Genomic DNA, 21684 nt, shown 5'->3' on the forward strand with positions numbered 1-21684 from the left:
TGAACAAGTCCTTCTTCAAATTTCCAATCACACCTGTATCGTGTCCTACTATGAACATAACATCTACATATAGCCGAAGAATAACAAGTTTACCATTGCAAAATTTTCTAACATACGCACAATGATTTGCATTTGTCCTTGTGTATCTGTGATCCACCATGAATGAGTCAAACTTCTTGTACCACTGTCTTGGAGCTTACTTCAAACCATACAAACTCTTCTTTAACTTGCAAACCACGTGTTCTTTCCATTTCACTTTGAATCCCTCTAGTTGATCCATGTAGATTTCTTCTTTCAAATCACCTTTAAGAAAAACAGTCTTCACATCAAGTTGCTTAAGCACGAGATTCAAGCTAGCTACAAATCCCAAAACTATCCAAATGGAACTTATCTTGACTATTGGAGAAAATATCTCATCTGTTGGGTTGAAATGAATTGACCCCTTGCAAATTAATTAATTACCTAAATTAATTAATTAGTCAAGTTACATGCAATAGCATGGTAGCACAAACAAATCATGAAACAACTAAATGCAGCGAAAATTAAATTTGACACAGGTGATTTTTTTACGAATGGGAAAAACCATTAAGGCAAAACCCCACCGAGTGAATTTAAAGTCACCACTCCCGAGAACTCACTATTATCAATCATAAGCGGTTACAAGTATAAAGAATCTTACCAAACCCTTTGGCCTGTCCCGAAATACCAACCTACAGTTGAACCTTTACCCCAATACCCAATTGGACTTGTATTGTAGCGGCAATCTCTCTGTTCAATGCACGAATCCCAATATGTGACTAACCAATGATGCACAGATCCCAGTACATGACTAATTCCACCAACTTGAAGAAGGTGTTGGCTACAAAGTTCTTCAGTTCATCAACAATGAAGATCAGGAATCTTCTTGGTCACAAAACCCTTAGCGTAAAGACACAATAGCCTCTTTAGAGAGAATGATGAACTAGGTCAATTTCTACCTCTAGTCACCTTTTTTGCATATGTTATCCCTTGTATGAAAGCCTTTAAAATAAGCCTTATATATGTCTAGAATTGTGAGAAAAGAACCTTACACATATATGTCAGTTAGGGCCAAAAATTTGATATGAAAATTCTGATTTCGTAGATCTTGACAGATTCAGCTTCTGTCGAGCATCTGTCAAGTTTTGTTCTTAAATCTCGATAGATACTGCTTCTGTCGAGGTATTTGTCGAGATTTAATGAACAGCTCTTCTTCACTTGTTTCTTGGTCAAATTTGCATGCTTTTAATACTTAACTTGAACACTTGTTTCTTGAAGTACTAAACCCATCTTAGATCTACCCAATTATAAGTAAAGTGTGTTTTGTCAAAGGATTAGCCAATTTACATAAAATATGTCCTTAATAATCTCCTCCTTTGGTAAACCATGACAAAACCACAACAAAACAAATAATCATGAGAGAAGTCTTAAATCACGAAACTCATAACCACTTGTTGTATCACAAAATAAATCTATCCCTACTACTAACTCTTGAAAAACTTTGCAAGAAGAGAGTTCATGGCAAGGTAGATTTTCACAACCTGTCTTTCTGAAATACTTAAACAAAACTCATTAACACATCATATGTGAAATAGAAATAAAGATTGCATACATAAAGAAACATGTGTATAAAAAGAAAAAAGAAACAACACATATAGAGGTAGGTGTAGAAAAAGAACATACATCATTATCATATATAAGAAAATAAAGTACAATGTATGTCATAATAAAAAAATGGTCACAAGACTTGTATACAAAAGGCTAATGTAACTAAAAAGAAAGAAAAGTACATATAAACCTCACTACATCCCTCAAAACTATATACACTCCCCTTATCAAAAATTGTCTTATACTAACTCTCCCCCTAAATACAAGACTACTCTTAAGCCCAAAACTACTTCCCCTTTTTGTCACGAATGACAAAGGGCAAGTCACTGAAAAATCGTCATCTCGTCATCATCGGAAGAGCTAACATCATCCTCATCATAATCATCGGTCGAGGCCTCTAGAGAAGGAGGGGGAGAAGGATAGTCAAGATGACCACCAAAGTCAGCCTGCATCTGCTAAAGCTACTCTATGATGGCCTCGAGGGTCACACCACCACCCACAGAGGAAGAAGGAGCGGAAGTTGCAGGATCAATAGTCTCCATTCGTGGCTGCTTCGGTCGAAACTGAGCCTTATTCCATAGTACAAAACCAGTGTTGATGGCACCCATGATGGTGAAGAGAGGAAAGAGAGGAATGGGAATGTGAAAGTGCTGAAGGATCCGCGTGATAGGTGAAGGAAAGATGAGCTTATCATGAGTAGTGGTATCCTGATACACATCTATAACAGATGTGATGAAGTGAGAGGGAAAGTCGATAGAAAGATCCTCCATCAAGGAAAGAAGAAAGCAAGCATGAGACTTAGTGATGGAGTTATAGTGAGACCGTGGAGTGAGAGTGAAGGTCATCACCATGTTCAAAAATCTCGGACATTTTGCAAAACTCGAGTAAGAGGTGTTTAGAAAACCACCCCAAAGAGAAGGTTTCTCACAAAGGTGAGAAATAAGCTCGTCTCTAGACACCGTCCTGAGATGCTCACAACTAGGGTAGTCAAGATATGCTACCCTAGGAACATTAGTACCTTGAATATAAGATCCAGAGTAATTACGATATGTGTACATCTGAATGTTGTAGCAAACTGAGGCACAAAGTTATCGATGGCGTACATGTTGGAGTAAAACTCGTGAATGAACACGACCGGACATCTCTCGGGTTTCCCACAGAGGGACTCCCATCCCCAAGTCCGAATGACTTCGAGAAGAGCAGTGTTAGAGAAATCTGACAAAATGACCTGGCATTCCGGATGAACACCACGGTCCTGAAAATTTTCAAAGAAGTTCATCGTGGCCTTCTCATCATGGAACCGAATATAAGATGGAATAGAAGGACCAGAAAAGGATGACCCAGAACCACGAAAAGGGTTTCGAGTCGGAGTGGATTTTCTCTATTTTGGTACTATAGAGAGGTCTATGAGAGAGAGAGAGAGAGAGAGAGAGAGAGAGCGAGAGAGAGAACATAAGTTTAGAAAAGAAAGATGAAAAGAGCGTATGCATGAAAAATGCATGTGATGTGCAAAAATTAAAAGCATCATGGGCAAAAACCCAATCCAACCTAACAACACTCACAATTTTAATCAAGCACACAATCCTAAAATGCATGAAATATTGTTATAATGCAATGAGGATGCAATGCATGAGCATATAACAACAAATCAACACAACCTAACCCAAAAATTTCACAAAAATCTCAAAAACAAACAAAAAACAAAAAACAAAAAACAAAAAAAACAAAAAAAAAACAAAAAAAAAAAAAACAAAAAACAAAAACAAAAACAAAAACAAAAACCCAAAACCTAGGTCTAAAAATGAATGAATGCATGAAGAAAAGGGACTAAGAGGTATTACCAAGTGATTGGAGCTTGGATTAGGCCGAACTTGGAGTGGGTGAAGAGATTTGAGAGTGAGAAAGAGTGTTTGGGTTGAGAGAGAAGTGAGAAAATGAAAACCAAATTACTCCTCAGCTATATATAGAAAAATGCGTCTCGATGGATCGAGGATCTGTCAAGCATCTAAATCTTGAAAGAAATTAAGCTATCGAGGATCTGTCGACGGCAAAAGAATGTCTCGACGGATCGAGAATCTATCGAGCAGACAAAATGCACAGAAATTTGGCTCGATGGATCGAAGAAGCTGTCGAGGATGTGTAGAGCAAGAACCTAGAAATTTCGATGGATCAAGAAGCTGTCTAGATCTATCGAGAAAAGAGAAAGAAGGCTCGATAGAAAGAGAATCTGTCGAGAAGTTGTCGAGCTTGAAGAAAAGGAGTTTTTCAAGGGAGGAAAAACACATAAAGATGAATGCAACAAGCAAGTTACTCAAACAAAGATCCACTCAACATGTTAAGCTCTCAAAACATCTCTCAACATAAAAGCAAAGCATCCATAGATCCAAAACACACATACGCACACACTAAACAAGTCTAACCAATTTTATATTTTAAAAATGAGTTAAGACAGTTTAGTAAGTATATATTAACACATGTATTCCTTGTGATGATCAAATCACATTGTACCTACACATGTATCAAAAGTAGCAAAGAGTATGCGTGTTGTGTGTGAAAACATAGCAAGAGTGCACAAGTATCTCACATTATGAAAATTCAAGATATGAGGTGATCTAATACACTTCACACACGATCATAACCGTTTGATGGGGACTACCACCTTTGAGGTATATCATATAACTCTCACATTTATTAGAAAAACGCTTACAACCATTTTTAAAAGCATTTTGATCTTTTTGTTTTTCATGTTCTTTGCATATATTTCTTTTTGAACATTCCATGCATGGGCATATATAGAGAGAAAAGAAATACCCAATTATGTAAGCCAAAAATATCACAATTTTGCTATGTCGAAGCATACAGATGTTATAAATGATTGGCGGGTTTTAGTAGTAAGATAGTTATTTATGCATTTCATTTAGAATTTTCTAGTCCTTACCATCAAAAAGAGTGATTAGAGTATAAAGAGTGAAAGATCACTTGATCGTACTCATCACAAACACGAGCTACAAAGCTCACTTACTCAGTTGTGCATAGAGATACTCATCTAAGCTACAAGAGATATAAAGTTTAGAAACTTTTTTTCAATGGTCATCCAAAGTACACAAGTACCAATATACACAAATACACACTGTTTTTGTATTTTTCTAATTTTTCAATTTTTTTTTTTAATTTTTATGAAAACAAATAAAGCAAAAATTAAAAAGCAACCAAACAAAAACATAAAGAAACACACAAAGCGTAAAACTAGATGTAAATGCATGAGAAATGAGGAGAAAGAGGAGAGATCACTCCATGGAGATTACACCAATTTTTTGGCGTAAGAATTCAAAACGTTTACTATCAAGAGGCTTAGCGAACAAGTCAGTCTTTTAATCATCAGTGTGGATGAACTCAAGAGTGAGTATGCCATCTTCGACAAGTTCCTGAATGAAATGATATTGTATCTCTATATGTTTTATTTGAGAATGTTGAACAGTATTTTTAGAGATGTTAATGGCACTGGTATTATCACAATAAATGGTAAGATGTTCTTGATGAATACCATAATCAAGAAGGAGTCTTTACATCTATAGAAGTTGGGTGCAACTATCGACCCCACATAAAAGCAACCCCTCAATGTACTTTTTCTATCATCAGCATTCCCAGCCTAGTCCACATCAGAATACCCAACTAAGACATCGTTTGTGTCCTTGCTACACCACACTCCGAAATCGGCAATGGCTTTGACATATTTTATGATTCTTTTTAAAGCAATCATATGAGACTCTTTGGGGTTTGCCTGATATCTAGCACACACTCCTACAATGTAACTAATGTCAGGTCTACTAGCAGTAAGGTAAAGGAGACTACCTATCATGCTTCTATATAAGGAACTTTTGCCTAACAAGTGAACAGAGAGTTTAACATTGGGGCTCATAGGGGTTCTAATAGGACTAGCAAATTCCAATCCAAACTTTTTCACAAGATTTTTAACATATTTAGATTGAGATATGAATATACTTAACTCTTGCTGACGAATCTGCAATCTAAGGAAGTGATTCAACTCTCCAATCATGCTCATCTCAAACTCGGCTTGCATAAGCTTTGAGAAGTTATGAGTGAGCTCATCCTTTGTAGACCCGAAGATGATATCATCAACATAAACTTGAGCTATTATCAATTCGCCATTCTCCTTTTTGATAAAAAGAGTTTGATCAGCTTGTCCTCTTGTGAAGCCATGTGAGACTAGGTATCCTATAAGCCGATCATACCAAGCTTTGGGTGCTTGCTTTAGTCCATATAGAGCCTTCTTGAGGTACAACATATGATCTGGAAAGTGTGGATCAATGAATCCTTTAGGCTGAGCAACATAGACATCTTCTTTAAGAAACCCGTTCAAGAATGCAATCTTCACATCCATTTGGTTTAGCTTGAACTTCAGGTGACAAGCCAAGGCTAGAAGAACTCTAAGAGATTCTGTAAAGTTATGATTTACAACTATTTTGTGTTGGCTTTAATTCCATGCCAAATTTAATTCTAATTATGTTCAATCTTATATACCCTGTATTTTATGTGGAATTTATTTGTAAGGGGTGTGTGTGAGAGAGAGAGTGTGTGAAGAATCAAGGCAATTGAAGACTAAAGAAGTTTTCATAGATAGCTCACGAGAAGGCTTCCCGCGAAGTGAAGCATGTGCACAGCACATGACTGGAATGCGAAGAGTCAGGATAGGATTGTGACAACTAGTTTTCATGAGTGTCTCGCGAGTAAACAAGTGTCTCACGAGTAAGGCCTTCCCGCAAGATACCCTCAAAACAATCTGTTTTGCCAATCTGTCATATCTGATAAACACTATCTCTACCCATACTATATATACCCCCATTGTCCACATATGTTGAGGAGTGCTTTTGAGAGAAAACCCTAACCACAACCCTTGAGAGTTAGAGAGTGTTATACCCATATTTCTCTACATAATCCATTTTGGTTTTTTCTCAACTCTAACCTCCCCATTTACATATCCTTAAGAAGTTGATCGCCCAAACACTTACCATACCCTTTTAGAGTGTCAAGTAAGGTTTTGGTGCTGCTGGAAAGCATTGCAAGAAGCCAAGCTTTGGCAGATGTAATCGGGCATATTACAGGATCCAGAGAGTTAGACAAGACATGGTTCTGAGAAGCCTTGTTGGAGTAGGAGCTTGGAGGGCTTTGGTGCATTGGGTAGATTAGGTTTAGAGGGTCTCTTGCTATTCGTGTATCCCAACTAATTGTCTAATGGATCGATTTACCGCTTGGAAGGCGGCGGAGAGGTTTTTCGCCGAGTTCTTCGGTTTCCTCTTCGATAACATATCGGTGTGTTATCTTGTGTTTGCATTCTTCTTCCCTACTCTTTTATCTTACATTTTACTGCTGTGTAGTAATGAATATGGGTTAGAGTAGTTTATTTATTTATTCGCTCACATTTACTCTATTCTGCACTTAGTTTAAGTTAGAGTAAAATCAATCGAGCCATAACTTTAATTTGGGGGTCTAAACAGCTCTTATATTTTAACACATTTTTAAGCTTTCAATTGGTTTCAGAGCAGGTATACTCGCTATGGTTTAATTACCTGAGTGTGATCCTTGACCCTTTTGTGATGGACCGATCACAATCGCTCAATGCTCCACCATTCTTTGATGGGAGCAACTATACGTTTTGGAAAGTCTGCATGAGGGCTTTCTTGTGTGCTATAGATGAGTCGGTATGGGATTCCGTTGAAAATGGGTAGGTTAAACCCACAACAGCCAAGTCTGAATGGGACAAGGCAGCTCTTGCTTTGGCCAATGCAAATAGTAAGGCTATTAACACTATATTCCATGGTGTGTCTATTGATGAATTTCACAGATATCGCATGTGGAGACTACTAAGGAAGCTTGGACAATTCTTAAGACTACCTATGAGAGTACTAAGAAAGTCAAGGACATGAAGCTTCAAATGCTTACCACCAGATTTGAAGAGCTCAAGATGAGTGACAATGAGTCTTTTGATTCATTCTATGGGAAGTTCAATGAAATCTTAATTGCTAAGCTAAATCTCAGAGAGAAGATTGAGGATGCTAAGGTGGTGAGAAAGATTTTGAGGTCCTTACCGGAGAGCTTCCGTGAAAAGGTCACAGTTATAGTGGAAAATAAAGATTTGGATAAAATCAAGATCCAAGAACTCATTGGATCTCTCCAAATATATGAGCTTGGACTGCCTTCCCACAAATCAAGCAAATCACTTGCTCTCAAAACCATTACCGAGAGGATGGATGACTCCTCTGAAGAAGATGATGTGGAGAAGGAGGTAGCATTCCTTGCAAAGAACTTCCGGAAGTTTCTAAAGATGAAAAACAGTGGGTCAGAAGAAATATACATTAAAGTTACTAGAAGAAATTGGTGTGCTAGCTTCTAAACCTGCAAAGTTTTCTATGGATCAAAATTGCAAGTTGTCAAAGTATACATGTGAGTAGTTAAAGGATGTTTCCATGTATAGGAGATTGGTTGGTAAACTCTTGTTTTTGACCCTAACCAAACAAGACATCACCTATAGTATACATAAACTAAGTCAGTTTATGGACAAGGCTATAAAGATTCACCTTCAAGCAGCACAAAGGTGCTGCAATATCTCAAAGGAACACCAAGTCAAGGTCTATTTTTTGCAGCTGATTCACAGCTACATTTGAAAGCCTATACTGACTCAGATTGGGCTTCTTGCCCAAATACAAGCTAAAGAAAGTCAGCTACTGGATATTGTGTATTCTTAGGAGATTCAATGATTTCTTAGAGAACTAAGAAACAAACAACTGTTTCTAGATCTTCTGCAGAAGTAGAATATAGGGCTATGGTTGTTACTACCTGTGAAGTTGTTTGGTTGTTAGCTTTATTGAAGGATCTACATGTGCAACATCTCAGACCAGTTTCTCTTTACTGTGACAGTCTAGCAGCCTTGCACATAGCTACAAATCCAGTTTTCCATGAGAGGACTAAGTACATCAAAATAGATTGTCACCTAGTAAGAGAGAAGATACAAGCCAATGTAATCAAGACTTTCCATGTTCCTACCAAACATCAACTAGCTGATTTGGTCACTAAGCCACTTAGCACATATCAGTCTCTTTTCTTACTTACAAGATGGGTATACTCAATGTCTTTGTTCCTCCATCTTGATGGGGAGTATTAAAGATTGAAATATGCAGATCAGATAGTTGATGTACAGCAATGTAGTTTCTGTCTAAGCTACAGGTAGTTTTGTAAGTACATGGAGGTAAACGATTTGTAGTTTAGTTAAGCTTAGAATGTGGAGGTTAGTTAGGCACACGTGTAAGAGTTACTTAGCTTGTTTTACATTTCCAGCTCATCTCAGATTCTTATATAAGGAACAGAGGTTGCATTATGTATAGCTTCTAGTTTCTCATTTAATATACATATAGAAATTTTCTCTCTAGATTTTCTGTGTGTGTTTCTTTATAGAATGAGTCATACGGAGGGGAGGAAAAAAAAATGGGAACAGCAGAGTACTATGCTACCTTCTCCACTAATTACTGCATTGTGGAGTATCACAAGTTTTTATTTTTATTTTTTTAATTTTTTGATAGGAAAAAAAATGGAGTAGCACAAATTGATCAATGATAAATTTACCCTTGTTTGAGATCATTTTGATTTTGGGCCCTGATGTTTAAATATTTTCATCTGTGCCCCTAATGTTTAACATCGTCTTTGTAACATCCATCATTTTTGTTTAACTCAAGCCAACATTGTTTTGAGACGCTTAAAACTACGTCATTTTGAACACAGGGAAAAAAATATCTATCTTCCCTTTCTATCTCCCCAGCCACCACTAGTTACCTCTCCATCCACATAAAAAACACAGCCGTGCAAAATCATCCAGCCACCATACCCTTCGAAATATAAACTTAAATCTAACACCAATTTTTTCATGAAAAATCAATCTTGAAATTAAAAAAAAAATTAAAAAAATCACCTTTTTCTATGATCTTGCTGCGTTTTCAGCCAAAGTGCCAAACCCAGAAACCATTTTCCTAGAATCTTTTGACCTTTTAGATCAAAATCCTACATCCATGATCACAACAATGGACTCAAACCACACACAGAGTTATAAACTTTTCCCACCCAAACTCAAAACAAATCAATAAAAAATGAAAAGAAAGAAAATCCCTTTAATTACTGAACTATGTTGCCAAAGATAAAAAAGAAAACAGTTTATGACTTTATAATTTCATTTCAATTCCCAGTAAAGGGAAAGATTAGTCCATAACAAAACAAATATGTAGCATAAATCCTAGAAATCTAGACACCTATTTTCCAAAACACTAAACATGGAAAAAAAATATCCCTTACCTCCTTTACACTAACCAAAAGCAAGGGCTTCAAACTTCCAAGAGCAATGAGCCAACAAGACCACCATACTCACTCGTGCTATTGTTAGAAAACCCACTGACTGCTGAAGGTGAAAGCAAGGCGCTCACAGCCACGGGTGCAGCCCCCATGCCAGTGGCTGTGGTCATTGCCTCCAATGCTGTTGTCATGGCCTCTCTCTCCTCCATCTTCGACCGCAATAATGATGACACAAAATTCCCCGAATCCAGGTGAATGGTCAGTAGGAGAGCTCAATGGATAAAGAAGAAAAATGAGTGAAGGCAAGAGGGCAGCAGCAATGAGAACAGAGAAGGGAGAGAAATGGAGATGAGAGAGGAACTTTTTTTTGTTTTTGGAGATGATGGTTTTTTTTTTTTTATAAATGAGTTGACGATTTTTGTAATTGGACCAGTTGTAATGATTGTAGGTTTACATGGCATTTAACAGCCACATTATTAACTGGATGGACAGAAAGACGACATTAAAAAACTGTCAAGCATCAAGGACTAAAATAAAAAATTTTAAATATTAGGAACAAAATCAAAATGACACCAAACTTAAAAAGGTGCAATTTGAATTTTAGTCATCAGTAAATGTAAAAACATTACATTTATGTGAGTGTGTGTAAGGGAGAAAAACAGGATGAACAAAATAAAAACTCCAATCACATATCAAACCAGATATTATTCAAACCATTCTTTTATTGCCATCACAGAAAATAGAAAAATCTTACTAGTTGTTACGTACCACAGAGATCACAAAATATAACAAAAACAACTATATGATCTTTGATAGAACCACAGTACAAGATAAAACACACTAATATATATGATGATCAACTCACAAAGCTGTAGAAATTCCCACTCCTACAGCTTTGAAGCTGCAGCAGTATCCAAGAACCAAGCCAACTCCCCTTCAGGTGAAACCATTGCAACAGGCAACTTCTCAGAATTTTGACTATTTCCTAAAGCATTTTGCACTGCTCCAGCTTTATTAGCACCATTCACCACAAGGGCAATATATGCAGACGAGTTGATCACTGGAAAGGTAAAAGTAATTCTTTCTGGAGGTGGTTTTGGAGAGTCCTTAATGAAGGTGACCCATTTTTCATTCTCTTTGACCAGAGGGTGGCCTGGGAATAAAGAAGCCACATGTCCATCTGGGCCCATACCCAGCAGCTGGAGATCAAACTTTGGAAACCCACTAGCTGCTGATATATCTACAACATTGCTCTTAACCAAATGTCTGAGACATGTCTCATAATCTTCAGCTGCACCCTCAGCTGACAGAGCATCATTGATGGAATAAACATTGCCAGGGAGGAGTGGTACCTGCCCAGAAATTTTTTTTTAACAGATTTAAATTAACTAAAGACTGTCACAAGCAGAACAGCCATAGACAAAATAAAATTTGCAATTAAAAAGTTAACTAAAGAAGATGAGCCAGCCTTCTAACTACATATGACCAAGAATACACTTTCATATAAATCATAGAGCATCTAGAATTATTATCAAACTTCATGAAATGGTATAAGACATCATTTTATCATTTTACAATACCCAAACCTTTGCTTATTTACCTGAACCAAACTAATCATTTACCACAACAAAGTCATAAACAAACCATGCTCTCATAAACTTGTTCATAATATATTAACATCTTTTCTCACTAGCCTGATCCAGTGTTCTCTTTGACCTTAATATTGTCCTAGCAATGCTTTCTACCCAAATAAAGCCACACCTAAGCGGTGCAGCCATTAGTCTTAGATCCACAGTTTTTAAAGTTTCTATAATAATTTTCACATACACCCAACATAATATTCAAAATAAAGCATGAACATATCACAAAGAACAGCACAATCTGAATGCACAATCTTACGGCAATTCTTACTAATATGAAATCAGAAAAATTTCAACAATCAATCCTACCTTAGAAAGAAACCCATCATAAGCAAGCTTATAGTTACTGTCTTCATGATCCTTTGGTACCACTCTCTCATCCGCCCAAAAGATATGCCATTTCGACCATTCAATCGAATCAATGTACGGGGGTTCCACTAGTTTCCTGCAATTCCAACATCAAGCAATTACCAAGACTCCCACTCACATTATTAAGAACCCCATCCTAATTATCTTTAAACCCTCCTTTTGNGAATAAAAACCACGCAAAGTAAAAGACAAACAAGCAATCATTTTTCTTGTTAATTGAGCTCTGCAATAAAATTGAACATCATAAATTGAGGAAAAAAATGAAAAAAAAAAAAAAATTGCATCTACTTCATGTGGTCCTTCATAATGAATAACCCATGATTCAATTCTCTATTCTCTCCCTCTTTTTCATCAAACCCCTGCGATCAAGCACAGTCAATAGTTCATTTTTGGCTCTAAACCCAATTTTCCATTTTGTTTTCATTTCCTACAACATTCCATTTTCCCATCAACCAAACAAACATATATCATCTGGGTACATCAAAAAACCTATAAAAAAAAAAAAAAAAACCCTTATTGTTGTTACCTGAGGGAATTGATGAGAGACCCACCAGATAAAACGACAGAGAAAGCTCCTCTCTCTTTGCAAAACTTATCAGACAGCTGTGCAGTGTACTTAGCGAGAGCCACAGCCAGATCCTCCGCCGATTCAAACACCTCCTTCTTCACCTCACCCTTGGTTGCCATTGACACTCTTGTTCTACTAGTACAACAACAATGACTCAACCTTTTATCGCTCACCAAAGAGAGAGACAAGCCTCTGAGTCTGAGTGTGGAAGCGTTGACCTCGAAGGGCTTGTGTGATGACCTGGGTGAGATTATGGGCACGTGGAACAATCGTACGGAATTGATGGAGATGGAGAGCTCAGTTTGGAGAGTAAAGGGAGAGCCATCCACTTTTTTATAACAGAGTTTTTGGAGTGTGACCTCTGTGTGTGTATGTCACACTGTTTCTCTTTGTTGGTGGGGGTTTCGGATTCTTTGAGATTTTTTTGAGTTTCGTAACTTTCGTTATCATACCTTTGTTTGGGTGACTTGGCGGTGCCAACGATGTTAGATGTCAAGATTCTTAAGATATCACATATTTTTAAGACCCGTTTGGTGATGTTATTTTAGTAATACTATTTAAATATTATGAAAATATATATGAATAAAAAAATATTATGAAAATACGTGTTATGTTGTCTAAACAACGAAAATTGTTGTTTAAACAATATTACCAAAGAGGCCCTTATTCATTGGGACAATTTATCAAACATATGGAATGCAAAAATAATGAACCTAAGTTGTGAACACAATTGAGCATGAATCTGAAATGCAATGGGCCAAAATATTTGAAAATTGTATCTTCAAAGATAAAAGGAAAAGAAAGGTGGACTTTCATTCATTCTTGAAAAGAAAAGATTTGTCAATGCTTGGTTTTTGGAACAAAACTTGATCATCATTTGTTGAAGGAACATCACACTTCTTGATATCTCTCTTGCAGCCAAAGGGTGTTCGTCGTGCGGTCCGGTGCGATTTGATTTTGGGCCATTTTTAGCACCACACTTTGCAGTGCAGTTTACCCAAAACTGTAACTGCAAATCATCTTATTTTTGCGATCACATGTGTAGTACGGTTTGGAGTTTAGTCAAAACTATAGCCGCACCGCACCTCATTTTTGCGGTCACATGTGCGGTGCAGTGTATAAGATGTGGTTTGAGCGATTTGAAGTTGGCATATTTTTCAAACTTCAGGCTTTTCCTATCCAGCCCAAAACTATTTTTTTTCCTTTATTTGGGGCGAAATTTTAAACTATTGAGTTAGTTTTTCTTTATTTTGACTAGCTTTCCTAGTCAACATTTGCTAGGGTTATGAAACTTATAAAAAAAAAAAAAAAAAAAAAAAACCTAGGGTTATTATACCTTTAATAATATATTTAATATTAAAAAATAAATAAATATATTAATTAATATATAGAGAGGATGCGGTGCGGTTTTCTTATTATAAAATCGCAAACTACACTACACCATGTGGTGCGGTGTAGTTATGCCATTTTGCATGTGGTTTTTGCAGTTTGTGCAGTTTGATGAACACCCTAGACCGAGGTATGGGTGACAGCAAAACATAGTAGAAATGTATGGATTTCCTTCTTTCTTTCCTTCTTTTTTAATAAGACATGGGTTTTTATTTTTGGCTAGGTTAAAATGTGGTTTTTGGAGTTTACAAATAGGGTTATCAAACTTAAAAAAAAAAAAAAAAAAAAAAAAAAAAAAAAAAAACTAAGGTTATTATACTATTAATAATATTTTTAATATTAAAAAATAAATAAATATACTAATTAATATATAGAGAGGATGCGGTGTGGTTTTCTTATTATAAAATCGCAAACTGCACTACACCATGCAGTGCGATGTAGTTATGCCATTTTGCATGTGGTTTTTGTAATTTGTGCAGTTTGGTGAACACCCCTACACGGAGGTATGGTTGACGGCAAAACATAGTAGAAATGTATGGATTTCCTTCTTTCTTTCTTTTTTTTTTTTTTAATAAGACATGGGTTTTTATTTTTGGCTAGGTTAAAATGTGGTTTTTGGAGTTTACAAATATGGTCATGCTAACGGCTACCCTTAGGGCAATGGTTAACAACCCATTTCAGGAAAATTTTGACACCACTTTTATGAGAAATGGAAAAAGCTGTCGAAATATTAATTGTTTTTTTTTCCATAAAAACTTTATTTAAATGAATTATTAACTATTACCCTAAGGGCATCCATTAGCATTTCCTTTACAAATATAATCCCAAGCTTTCAAGTACATTAATTTTGCCATCCTTTTTTCTTTTAATGTCTTTTATGGGGAAGCTAAGAGATGACATATGCCATAAATGGAGGTAGCGACCGCCACTGCTCTATAAAAATTAAAAACTAGTAAGACATGTTCTAGAGGCTTGTGATAGGATTATTTTGTATTACCCTTGTATTTTTTTGTTTGTACCTTCTCCGGAGCTCTATTTGTTTCACTTTATTTTATATCACCTTTGTATTTTATGTTGTACCTTCTCCACTACTCTATTTATTTCATTGTAAAATATTTTCAAAAGTAAAATAAAAAATATATTTAGTAAAAAAATTGTAAAATATTTTCAAAAGTAAAATAAAAAATATATTTAGTAAAAAAATTTCAAGTACAACTTTGTATGATATACAATTTTTCAAGCATAAATCACCAAAATTAATGCTTCTCAGTCACCAGCGATGGCTCTAGCCACTGGATGAGAGAAGAGCCAATGTGTATTTTTGTAAAATATTCTACAAAGTTTTTATTGATAAAACGTTTTACAAAATTTCACAAAGAATTTTACGGTCAACACAAACCATTTTTAAGTTTGACTGAATTTTACAATGAAACAACTCAGTAAAATGTGTGGAAAATTTTTTTTTTAAAAAAAAAGTGTAAAACATTTTTTCTCTTTTGGAAGTGGTGGAGTTGTCCAATCCACAAATTACAAATGCACATGGATATATAAAGCTATGGCCTGGCAGAATCTAGTTTAGAACCGGGCAACAGGCATGTGTCGAGGCTGTAGGTCCATGAAACTATGCCAATTTTTCACTCTAGCCCAATACTGGCCCAGCAAATTCGGTGAGCGGTGAGCCCACCTTGACAAATATAGCAATTAAAATGTTGCATGTCTCTTTGCTTTGCTAATTTGTCTGTCTCCATGAATATCAATCGACCAAGAAATGTAATAATCCTCAAATTTTAATATTTCCATTTTTTACTTAGTTGTAACTTGACCATTTTGTCAATAAGTCAATTGTCCGAACCTGCGGCATCAGAAAACTTGAAGAGAGAAATACCTACAGAGTGCATATCGGTGTGATACAAATTAAAAACCCTCCACATTACAAGGGCGGCGTTATGTTAGAGCCGGGGGGTCCAAATGAACCCCCTGATTTGTCAAATATATATATATATATATGTAACTTTTGTTTTGACACCTAAAATAAAAATTTGAACATCCTGACCCTAAATTTTATTTAAGCCAACTAAAATAAATTTGAATATGATTGTTTTTTTTTTTTTTGGAAACAATAGCTTCATTCACAATAAATGTTATATGGCAAGTTATAACTGGTTTTTATTTAGACTCATAATTAACATCACTTTTTATCTACCATTAACAACTTGCTACCTAGATTTTGTTATAAAATTTTTGTGAAAGTATTTTGTATTGAATATTATTAAAAAAAAAAAGTTTCATTTTTCTCCTTTGTTAAAAATATATATATGTATATTCTCTATAGGACTTTGGATTATTTTATTGTTAATAGTAAAATGAAGCTATTTTTTCATGCACTTTTTTTCTCCATAAGCAAAAAATTACACTACTGTTACAACCAATATATCTCTATCTACATTTGTGATTCTTTCCCATTGTCTTTATCTCTCTTTCTTTCTTATGTATTTTTTTAGTTTTTCTCTTTATATGATCAAATTGTTTGATAAATATTCTATAGATTTTCAAGTCTAAGAAATTTTTTATTGCTTTCTCAAATTCCAAAAGAGCGATCACATGTATGATTAAAAAGCTATACATGATTTAAAAAAAAAAAAAAAAAAGCCATTCACTTTAAAAGCAAAAACTGATATTAGTTACTACTCCTCCCGTTCCACTTTTGTCCTCTATTCCATTTTAAGATGTCCTAAAATATTGTTTTGTTTCTAAAAATAAAAGTCATTAATTTATTAATGTTCCTATTATACTCCTATTAATTTACTAATTCAATTTTTTGATAAATTTTTTAAGGGTAGTTTTAGAAACTTATACATTTTTAAAAAGTAGACAAGATAATAAATAATGTTTTCTTAAAAAGTTTGATTTTTCAAACAAGACAAAAAAAGTGGGACGAAGGGAGTATTTTTTTTTTTTTCTTTGTTTCACATTACTCTTTGTTCTACTCTTAGGTGTGTTAGTATTCTTCTTTATCATATACTTTTATTTAATTGATAAAACATATAAATATAATAAGCTATTATTAATTTGACAAAAATGTATGATTAATTATTTAATTATATTTGTTGTCTTATTGAATCTTTAAACTATTAATAACTTTTTTTATATTATTGTACAATATAGTTGTATCATATAATGAATTGTATTTAGAATACTATTTTATTGTATATAATATGGAAGTTGTATGTGTAGGAAAAAAAATCATTTTATTTTTTATTTACTGCCATGAAATATTTCTTGCTCTATCATTGTTAAACCCCCTAGAAAAAAATCCTTGAGTCGCCACTACTCCGCAAATTAATTAGAAACTCACAATGATCTTCAAGAATTCTAAAAATGTAAGAGTTCAAAAATTGTGTTTTTTGCATACCTTTAAAATTGTGATATCTTGGTGTTTATATACGAGTCTAGACTGACAACGTTTGCTGGAATGTAAATATCACTGTAATGGAAATTGTGAGTTAGTGGCATCGAAATCATTGGGTTCAATGTCCCCATACTTAGTTAATGCGGGGTCATAAAATGACTAGTGTAGCGGTTTTTATATGTGGGTAGACAGAGTAGAATGTGTAGTTAGCTTCGAAGAGCTAAGTATCTTTACTCGTCTGAAACTATAAGTGACAGATGACTCGACTCATATCATCAGTTGCTCTTGAGGTAGTTTAGTCGGCCACTTACGCATGTATGACAGACGAGTACAAGGTATTGGACGACTCACGTGGCATAGTTTGATCACTCGATTGGTGTACATGTCTGACGAGGAGAACATGTCGGCAGAGTGTATGGGTGCATATTTGCTAGTTGGACGATGTATGTAGAAAAGCTCCCTATCATGATTATTACTAAAAAAAAACCACGTTAACGTAGTTTTTATTATTAACTTCTTGTGGTACCCAACTAAAGAACCTCAATTTCACTCTCATGGATGAGTCATTTGCTCGTGAATAGCTGGGGGTTATGGTTGTGTTCTTCTTTTTTCTTTTTCATGTTTTGCCCTAAGATACGATTTGTAGCGCTAGGGTTGCCACACACGTGAACGCAAGTCAGATTTCATTTGGACCATTTAATATTTTACCCTTTTTTTTTTAAAAGGGAATATTTTCTTTTCTATTGCCGCATCACAGGTGCGGCGCCACCTTAGCGTTATAACTTTATTTGTCTACCTTTCATAAAAAATTTGGGTACGTTTCGTTTTTTTATGCCAATAAAATTAAATTTTACTTCATAATTTGTTCTATATTTAATCGATGAATGATTGTTTGATTGTATATATTGAAGGAGATATAACTTATAACATTGATAATGAGACTATTATTCACCGATTCTAAAATATGAAAACTCATAGAAGGTACAATTGTAAATTTTATGTATTTACGTGTTTTTTTTTTATTAATATATAAATTTCTCTTTTTATTAGATTTTATAATTTATGTTTTTTAAGGAACGCCCTTAAAAAAATTTCTGAAGCCGCCACTGCCACATCACCTAATTAGGGACGTGAGCAAGAGTAGCTGTAGTTGATCTCTAGTATTAATGCATGCAGTAGCTGTTCATTGATGAACCAACTGCAAATATATAAAAGGAGAGCCATGCACGGTACAGCTATGGAGAGCCACACCCGTCATGTTATTATTATCCAATAGAAGAGGAAAGAAAAGTGAATAAGCAAAGATACCTTAACACATTCATGGATTCACAACCAACCTTAGTGGAAAAAAAAAAGGGCCAAAAAGCAGTTGTCCGACGTCCCAAAATTACATGCATAGTTAATTATTACTTATTTCGAACTTCAAAAATTAAATAAATCAATCAATAAAAACCGACTAAAAAGAGAACAACTTGCTTTCCAATCCAAACTTATCTGGAAACTCTAGCATGTTCATGAGTCATGACTGTTCACGCTTAATCTTTAATTTGACATGTCACATGTGAGTTTCCAAGATCCACATAAAGTCACTGTTAAGTAGACTAGGAACACTACTGCACTAGTATAAATAAGAGTGCTGTAATTTCTATCTTCCATTATCAGATAGCCTTCAAAGCTCAAAGTCATTTCAATCACTCTTATTAGGTGATTTCTTTTTTTTAACTTTAAGAAAGTTATTGTATTGTTCCTCATGGCACCACATGGAGAGACTATTGCCGGCTCTTACACTAGGAGCAACAGCATCTCCAAGCCAACAAGAGTCTCATCCGATAACCTTCAAAGAACAGTTTCAGACATTTCATTCGAACTTAGCAAAGAAGTGATTGACGAGTTAACACTCCCACCAATATCTGAGGTTGAAGAGGCAAGGTGCGAGTGCTGTGGCATGTGCGAGGAGTGCACGCCGGAGTACATTGAGAAGGTGCGAAGCAAGTTCTCCGGGAAGTGGATATGTGGGCTGTGTACTGAAGCAGTGAAGGAAGAGGTGGAGAAGAATGGAGGGAAGAGAGAAGAGGCTTTGAAAAAAAAAAAGGGCCAAAAAGCAGTTGTCCGACGTCCCAAAATTACATGCATAGTTAATTATTACTTATTTCGAACTTCAAAAATTAAATAAATCAATCAATAAAAACCGACTAAAAAGAGAACAACTTGCTTTCCAATCCAAACTTATCTGGAAACTCTAGCATGTTCATGAGTCATGACTGTTCACGCTTAATCTTTAATTTGACATGTCACATGTGAGTTTCCAAGATCCACATAAAGTCACTGTTAAGTAGACTAGGAACACTACTGCACTAGTATAAATAAGAGTGCTGTAATTTCTATCTTCCATTATCAGATAGCCTTCAAAGCTCAAAGTCATTTCAATCACTCTTATTAGGTGATTTCTTTTTTTTAACTTTAAGAAAGTTATTGTATTGTTCCTCATGGCACCACATGGAGAGACTATTGCCGGCTCTTACACTAGGAGCAACAGCATCTCCAAGCCAACAAGAGTCTCATCCGATAACCTTCAAAGAACAGTTTCAGACATTTCATTCGAACTTAGCAAAGAAGTGATTGACGAGTTAACACTCCCACCAATATCTGAGGTTGAAGAGGCAAGGTGCGAGTGCTGTGGCATGTGCGAGGAGTGCACGCCGGAGTACATTGAGAAGGTGCGAAGCAAGTTCTCCGGGAAGTGGATATGTGGGCTGTGTACTGAAGCAGTGAAGGAAGAGGTGGAGAAGAATGGAGGGAAGAGAGAAGAGGCTTTGAGTGCTCATATGAGTGCCTGTGCTAGGTTTAACAAGTGTGGTAGGGCTTATCCTATTTTGTTCCAAGCAGAGGCCATGAGGGAAATGTTGAAGAAGAGCAGATTGGAAGGGAGAGTTGTGAGGGCCAAGTCTATTAGTCCTAGAGACAAAGGAGGGCTAAAGAAGGGTGGGATTGCTAGGAGTTCAAGTTGCATTTCAGCAATCACAAGGGAGATGAATAATCTCCATATTGCCAATTGAGTCTCCTAAATGGGTTTAAGTGATAGTATAGTAATAGTAACACACCCTATAATGTTAGATGTCTGTGGTTTGAACTCCACCATCCCCTCCCTACTATCTATCTATCAAAAAACAATTTGTCTCCCAAAGGCTTTTGCATGGATTTCTCTCTTTCGAGTACATATTTGAGTTTCCTCATCTTTGCTAACTACTAGTATATATTTCTCCCCTTAAACCTTTATAAAGCCCTATTACTTGGAAGATCCAGATGTATATATATCTCTATATGCTTAATTAGATGCTCTTTCACGGTTTCACCATCTATATATTTTGTGTGGACTAATGTTTTAGTTACCTTACCAGGTTTTTTGGGTTTATCCAAAGTGTTATACATCCTTCTTCTCTGGGACTTTTTGACAATTTCTTAATTTTAGCCATTCGTTCTCCAGTGGGTTCAGATTTTCCTATCTCTTATACCTTCCAGGGTTATGTAGTAAAAGTGATTTGAAACCTTGGAGTGTGTTTGGTAGCCCACTTATTTTATATCAGTGAGGAGCAAGTTGGTGTGGATTCTCAAATCAACATTTAATTTTTTGGCAACCGAGGTGGATTCTATGGGTGGATGGGGGTGTTCACAATGGTGGTGGTGGCTTTTGGTGGGAATGGGGGCTCTTGAGTGTTTCTGGCTGTGATGGTTATTCCAAAAAGGGGGGGAAATTTTTGAACAAATTTCCAAACGGTTCGGATCATTTTCTTGGGTTGGGAAAACATAGAAAATCAATTTTGAGAATTAATTCTCAAAACAAGTTAATCAAACCCAGGCTACATACAACCCTTCAAGGTTTTCTTATGGGTTCGCCCAAATGCTCATTTTCTACAAACTTTTCCCCTGTTTTTTCTTTCTTGGGGTGGGGGTGGGGGTGTTATAGGGTAAATTTTTACATAGTCCCTTCGTGGTCAGTGTTGAGTCTTTCTTATTCCCTTCCTGGTTCACGCATGTCAAATATAAACATGGCCATCCAACAATTACCTTATATACGGCCAGAAATCAGTGATTCTGTTACATTAAACTTGCAATTTGTGTGAAACAAAGTTGTTAGATATTATAAAGTGTTACCACCATATGGTCCTCACTTTTTCGAAATCGTGACTTAAAGTTACATTTTCAATTGCTTTGAGCCGTGTGTAATAAACATTGTTCTTTACTCTAAATAGTTGTAGATGGTTATTTTCATGACAAATTTTCTACAAGTTGGCCCTCTTATGGGCCTCAAAAAGTAGGCAGTCATTTCT

At 35.6% G+C, this 21684-nt stretch overlaps 1 protein-coding gene across 1 annotated transcript; it reads right to left on the reverse strand.

Annotated features, from left to right (window-relative positions):
• Window positions 1-10685: 10685 nt before the first annotated feature.
• LOC112032411 (probable 6-phosphogluconolactonase 4, chloroplastic) lies at window positions 10686-12804 on the reverse strand. The gene is made up of 3 exons (XM_024065172.2): window positions 12517-12804; window positions 11931-12066; window positions 10686-11333 (listed from the first exon to the last, which is right to left on the reverse strand). The coding sequence occupies exons 1-3, from the start codon at window positions 12675-12677 to the stop codon at window positions 10869-10871; spliced, it is 762 nt and encodes a 253-aa protein (XP_023920940.2). The 5' UTR covers window positions 12678-12804; the 3' UTR covers window positions 10686-10868.
• Window positions 12805-21684: the final 8880 nt, after the last annotated feature.

This window comes from Quercus suber, unplaced genomic scaffold (assembly GCF_002906115.3).
Source record: "Quercus suber isolate HL8 unplaced genomic scaffold, Cork oak 2.0 scaffold_180, whole genome shotgun sequence".
Classification (NCBI taxonomy): domain Eukaryota; kingdom Viridiplantae; phylum Streptophyta; class Magnoliopsida; order Fagales; family Fagaceae; genus Quercus; species Quercus suber.

What these genes read in the sequence shown, in the direction of transcription:
- LOC112032411 (XM_024065172.2), bottom strand. Translation starts at nt 12,677, where the DNA reads ATGGCAACCAAGGGTGAGGTGAAGAAGGAGGTGTTTGAATCGGCGGAG. An exon ending in TCTCTCATCAATTCCCTCAG is followed by an intron (nt 12,067 to 12,516) that starts GTAACAACAATA and finishes TTGGAATTGCAG; the next exon opens with GAAACTAGTGGAACCCCCGT. An exon ending in ATGATGGGTTTCTTTCTAAG is followed by an intron (nt 11,334 to 11,930) that starts GTAGGATTGATT and finishes ATTTCTGGGCAG; the next exon opens with GTACCACTCCTCCCTGGCAA.